General features: G+C 30.3%; 3 protein-coding genes across 6 annotated transcripts in view; 2 read left to right on the forward strand and 1 right to left on the reverse strand.

Annotated features, from left to right (window-relative positions):
* Positions 1-1,620, forward strand: part of LOC106790243 (RNA-binding protein cabeza-like) — a 7,133-nt gene extending 5,513 nt beyond the window's left edge. For all 3 annotated transcript variants that reach the window (XM_014755010.1, XM_014755011.1, XM_014755009.1), the window contains 4 exons: positions 196-329; positions 415-770; positions 909-1,214; positions 1,328-1,620. In XM_014755010.1, coding sequence (XP_014610496.1) covers positions 196-329; positions 415-770; positions 909-1,214; positions 1,328-1,367 — 836 coding nt within the window. In that variant the 3' untranslated portion in view covers positions 1,368-1,620. The remainder of the gene's footprint in view (positions 1-195; positions 330-414; positions 771-908; positions 1,215-1,327) is intronic.
* A 744-nt stretch (positions 1,621-2,364) lies between these two features.
* On the forward strand, positions 2,365-3,801 carry LOC106790238 (protein BolA homolog). Of its 2 annotated transcripts, none has more exons than XM_014755004.1 (4): positions 2,365-2,590; positions 2,701-2,918; positions 3,368-3,436; positions 3,553-3,801. In XM_014755004.1, exons 1-4 carry the CDS (start codon positions 2,554-2,556, stop codon positions 3,631-3,633), a joined length of 405 nt encoding a protein of 134 aa, XP_014610490.1. In that variant the 5' UTR covers positions 2,365-2,553; the 3' UTR covers positions 3,634-3,801. The 2 variants fall into 2 exon arrangements, with proteins under 2 accessions (XP_014610490.1, XP_014610491.1); XM_014755005.1 differs by having other exon boundaries at positions 2,377-2,550.
* Positions 3,719-5,411, reverse strand: part of LOC106790235 (set1/Ash2 histone methyltransferase complex subunit ASH2) — a 3,703-nt gene continuing 2,010 nt past the window's right edge. Inside the window, exons 6-11 of the mRNA XM_014754998.1 lie at positions 5,035-5,243; positions 4,777-4,954; positions 4,522-4,666; positions 4,315-4,450; positions 3,983-4,234; positions 3,719-3,902 (exon numbers count right to left, since the gene is read on the reverse strand). Coding sequence (XP_014610484.1) covers positions 3,798-3,902; positions 3,983-4,234; positions 4,315-4,450; positions 4,522-4,666; positions 4,777-4,954; positions 5,035-5,243 — 1,025 coding nt within the window. The 3' untranslated portion in view covers positions 3,719-3,797. The remainder of the gene's footprint in view (positions 3,903-3,982; positions 4,235-4,314; positions 4,451-4,521; positions 4,667-4,776; positions 4,955-5,034; positions 5,244-5,411) is intronic.

Genomic DNA, 5,411 nt, shown 5'->3' on the forward strand with positions numbered 1-5,411 from the left:
TATTTATTATTATTATTATTATTATTATTTATTATTATTATTATTATTATTATTATTATTATTATTATTATTATTATTATTATTATTATAGATTAGAATTGAGTAGTAGATTTAGGGCCAAGTAGAGTCGATAATACTACCTTTTACACTTAAGAATATTTATCAGAGCAGATTTTAATTTTATTTACATTCCAGGGGGCTACGGTGACCGTAACAGTGGTGGTGATGGAATGGTCGTGCAAGAAGATACCATTTTCGTGTCTGGAATGGATCCATCTATTTCAGAAGACGAAATTTGTGAACATTTTGGAGCTATTGGATTAATTAAAGTGAGTCTTTACATCCAAAGATATAATATAAAATCTAATAAAATTGATCATATATAAATAATTTAATTGAAATATTTTATTAAAGCACGATAAACGCACTGGGAAAGCAAAAGTGTGGATGTACAAAGATAAAAATACTGGAAAATCTAAAGGAGAGGCAACTGTAACTTACGATGATCAAAACGCTGCGCTCTCGGCCATAAAATGGTTCGACGGAAAGGATTTCAAGGGTTGTAAAATTAAAGTACAAATAGCACAGCATAAGAGTAGTTGGCAAGGTAATCGTAGCAGTGGTGGTCGCGGAAGCGGTGGCAGAGGAAGAGGAGGTGGTGGATTTGGTGGACGTGGAGGAGGTGGTGATAGAGATGATCATTATCGTGGCGGTGGTGGTGGTGGTAGTGATGATCGTCGTGATGGTGGAGGACGTGGTGGTGATTGGAGGTTCGTTAATATTACTAATTAATTAATTAATTAATTATTCTTTTAGATAGAATATAAATATATTGATATCATTACCTAAAAGATTAATAATAATTTGTTGCTTAACAATTAATTATTCTTAATTTTCTTTCAATTTAGGTGTCCAAATCCAGACTGTGGTAACACAAACTTCGCTTGGCGAGATCACTGCAATCTCTGTAAAAGTTCTAAACCAGAAGGAGCTGGTAGCGGAGGTGGTGGCGGTGGTGGTGGCGGCGGTGGCGGTGGTGGTGGCGGAAGAGGAGGTGGTGGCCGTGGAGGAGGTGATCGAGGCAGTCGTGGTGGATTCCGAAGTGACAGGGGTGGTGGCCGAGGAGGAGATAGAGGAGGAAGAGGTGGAGGATTTCGTGGTGGCGACAGAGGTAGAGGAGGTGGACGCGGCGGACCAATGAGAGGAGTTGGCGGGTATGTTATTAAATCTTTTTCTTTTTTTTTTTTTTATATATATTACATTATTTTCGCTTATCGTTTTTGTAATTTTTTTTATATAAATATGGTGCATTTCTATTTTATTTCAGACGTGGAGATAGAGACAGAGACCGTCAACGACCTTATTAAATTTGTATTCATCTAACAATTTGAAATGCGTTGTTTTATTAACAACAGTCTATACATACATAAATACGTACAGAAAATTCCTTTCCCTCTCACACAAACATACACTCACATACAGTGTATAGACATTATATAAATATTTTGTACGCACTCTTCTTGGAGTTATGTACATTATTTCTCGACAAAAAAAAAAATAATCATGACGGATTATGTCATTACCATTCAGTTTTGTCACATAGTTTTTATATTCACTAAAGAAAAAAAAAAAGAAGAAGAAGAAAAAGAAGAAGATTAGAATTATGTAATGAGGCTACATCTACGTTTTACATTTCATGCAAATAATAATAACCTTCCATGTAAAGTTAATTTTTAATAAATAAGACATTAGTCTAGTAAATATTAAAAAAATAAAGTATACAAAAAAAATATGTGCGGTAAATATCTTCTATTTTTAACTTATATTCATTTATATGTATATTTAATTTTACACTTTGGAACTATTAGACTCGTCAAAGTATATTTTGTTTAACAGTGTAATAATTAAATTTTAAATACCGTAAGTAACAATAAGATTCTGAATATTGAAATGGTACAATAAAAAAGATTTCATAAGTTGTAAGATTAAAACTACAAACTGCAGCAATGTAAGTTTGGATTATTGTTACTCATACGACGATAAATTTAATCTTTAAAGCTACTGCATGATTTTTCGTGACACTGTATTTTTGTATGGTAATGCCTCTACACTGACTGCATGTGATTAATAGCACAAAAAAGTTGGCATATACTTCACCTCAAAAAACTTGGCATAGAATCGCAACTGCAGAAAAAAATAAAAATATTTACCTATTGTTTATATACTATGAACGATTAATATTAATTAATATTATTACGATAATAATATTAATAATTATATATATACGATAACCTAATATATATATTTTTTTAAACGACTTTATCGACCGATACGTCGGTCGGTAATCGGTGCTTCATGATAGTTGTTGTATTACTTTCTAGAGGGTACCACTGATTTTAAAATTCCAGTATGGCCGGAAGTTTTATATCGAATTTTAAATGTCACAATTTAATGGAAAAAATCGTGATAATGCAAGTGATTTCAAATTGTGTTTTTTGCATTTAATCTCGTAATTGTTTAATTCTGACGTAATAGAAATTTCACGTAACGGTAATGATTAAAAACATCTTTAATATTAGATTTTGTCAAAGTGAGTCAATCATTTCAAAGTGTTTTTGCTTCACAAAATAATTTATATATATATATACTTCTATATGAACAAAAGAAAAATTATTATATACTAGATATTTTCTATTGTAGATAATATATTTAAGAACATATTGTTACAAAAAATGAATAATATAACCCAAACAAAACCGATAGAGTCATCGATAAGAAAGAAACTGAAAGAATCATTAGACCCATATTTCATTGATGTCATTAATGAATCTTATATGCACAATGTACCTAAAGGCTCGGAAACACATTTTAAAGTAATTGTTGTATCCGAACAGTTCAACAACAAACCTTTGCTTACGGTAAGAATACACCATTGATCTCTTGCGCTATGATTTAATAAACTGAGCTGCATGCCATATTCGGTGCTATACTTCTTACTTTTTATATTTGGCTCATGAGATTTTTAAAATTCAGGATGTCTTGTAATTAGTGATACAAGCAAGCAGTAAGCAAAACAAAAGAGTGATATTTGAAATATCCAAAAGTAGTGTAAAATAGCAAAAGAAAACAAAGCCTTGTAAGAACTAATTGTATTTTACATTTTCAATTAAATTTTTCATATATAATCCAACCTCTTATGTTTGCTTACACCATCAGTTACAGGATACCCTGTATACTTCAATAAAATTGCTATACTTAGGTCAACGAAATAAATAAGATGTATTAAATATTTATTTCGATATTATTCAATCAATTTATTTTTATTATAAATCATTATAAATATTAGATAATATTTAATTTGATTCAGCGTCACCGTATGGTACATGATTTATTAAAACTTGAATTACAACATGATATACACGCGCTTTCCATCATAGTAAGTTTTCATTATTTATATATAATACTTTTAAAATGTTGAAATATGATTGATTGATTGATTGATTTATTTATTTCGTTTCTAATTATTAAAATAATCTTGTTTAAAACAAAAAGGCTAAGACACCTGAACAATGGGAAGAAAGTGACAAAACTTTAACGTCCAGTCCTGCATGCAGAGGAGGTTTCGGAAAGTAATGATTATATTATATATGTAATAGTACGTAAAAAGATAGTATATAATATTTCATACGATAATTGAAATATATATCTACCAAATAAAATTCAATAAAATATAATTTTAAAGAACAGATCATAATTACTAAAAAAGAAAAAAAAACAAATAAAACGTATTATTAATGTCACAAAGAAAACGTATCTAATCTTAATCTTCCCTCATTTTCGGTCAGATAAAGTATATCTGCCATAGACTGTTCAGCAATAGCTTCTTCCGCTTTATCATGCATCTGTAAATGGCATGTTACGATTAATAATATAAATGTGATATAATATCAAATTGAAATACAATTATTATGGTAATACTTACTCCACGGAAAGTGGTATCGGTAGGAGGACATTTAAAATTAGGTCCAAAATTGACTGAAACTGTTGCACTTTTATGTATTGAAACAGTTGGATAATATGCTCCTCTGTTGATATCTATAAAAGCTTCGCCTTGATTAACACCATTTTTGTAATACACTATTTTACTTCCCGATAGAGATTTCAAAGCTTTTAATGCTTCTGGTACTTGATCTTTCTCCTCGTAATAAAGGTGACTCTTGAATTTTACTAATGGCTAAATTACAATGCATATTAATTATTATATAATTTAATGTATATAATAATAATATAAAAGTGATTTAGTCATTTATTTACTCTGTCTTTATATGTATTTGGAAGATGCGACGCATCGTATGTATCGGGTAAAGATATAAGAAATCCTAAAGTATCTCCTTCTCCATAACTATTGCTATAATGTTTTCCTCTACTTTCATGAAATCTTGTACCTTTCCTGTAAAATTAAAAACACATTTTATTATATATAAGAAAAAGAAAAGTAGATGAAGAAATCTTAATGCATACCTGGATCTCCAGGAATATCCAAATTTGTCGTAGCCCAACGGTGCTTGTAGATTAGCATATTCTTGTGCCCAACCAAGTCTAGTAGCAGATCCTTCAGGCATTTCTTCAATTGTTGCTTCCCAATACCAAGTTCCTTTACATACACCTAAAATAAATTAAAATTAATGTTAAAAATATCATTTTTATTTTTATGATTAGTTATATATTTATATTATATGCAGTCTTGAATACTTATAACCAATATATAATACATACTATGCGTGGCTCTGACCATGCAATATCCTTTTTCACCGGTGACTGCTAATCTGTCTTCAGAAACCCTTAATTGAGGAGCACGATCATGTAAAGCAAGCAATACTGCACTTGGACTTAAAGGTCTGTACAACCAACCAGGAATTGGTTTACCTGCCCAATCGCTACTCTCGTCAAACTCCTATAATATCAACAATATATCATTCGTACACATTGTATACATTTGAAAAAATCGATCAAAAAGAATTAGATTTTATCTACTTGTCTAAAAGGTGCATGAGGATCTGGTTCAGCGAGTATATATCTGTATCCATCTTTGTTAAAAGGATGTTCTAAAGGATAACCATGTGCTGGTAATTTGGGTGCTGCCATATCCGAACTTCTACCCTTTTTTCCAGGCCCAGCACCTGCACCTTCTCCGGGTAGTTTACGTTTTGCATTACGACCACGTAGTCCTCCACTTAGCGGCACTTGATATTCCATGATAATAAAATTAATTAATAAATTTTTAATGGGCTAAATTATTGTGTCATTTGTTCAAAATTTGTTTATTATTATGTGAACTATTAAATTCAATTAATTTCATATATTTATTTTTTTTAATATATATATATATACGTCCAATAAATAAATAATAA

This window comes from Polistes canadensis, unplaced genomic scaffold, assembly GCF_001313835.1.
Source record: "Polistes canadensis isolate GaletaPanama2010 unplaced genomic scaffold, ASM131383v1 scaffold_225, whole genome shotgun sequence".
Taxonomy (NCBI): Eukaryota; Metazoa; Arthropoda; class Insecta; order Hymenoptera; family Vespidae; genus Polistes; species Polistes canadensis.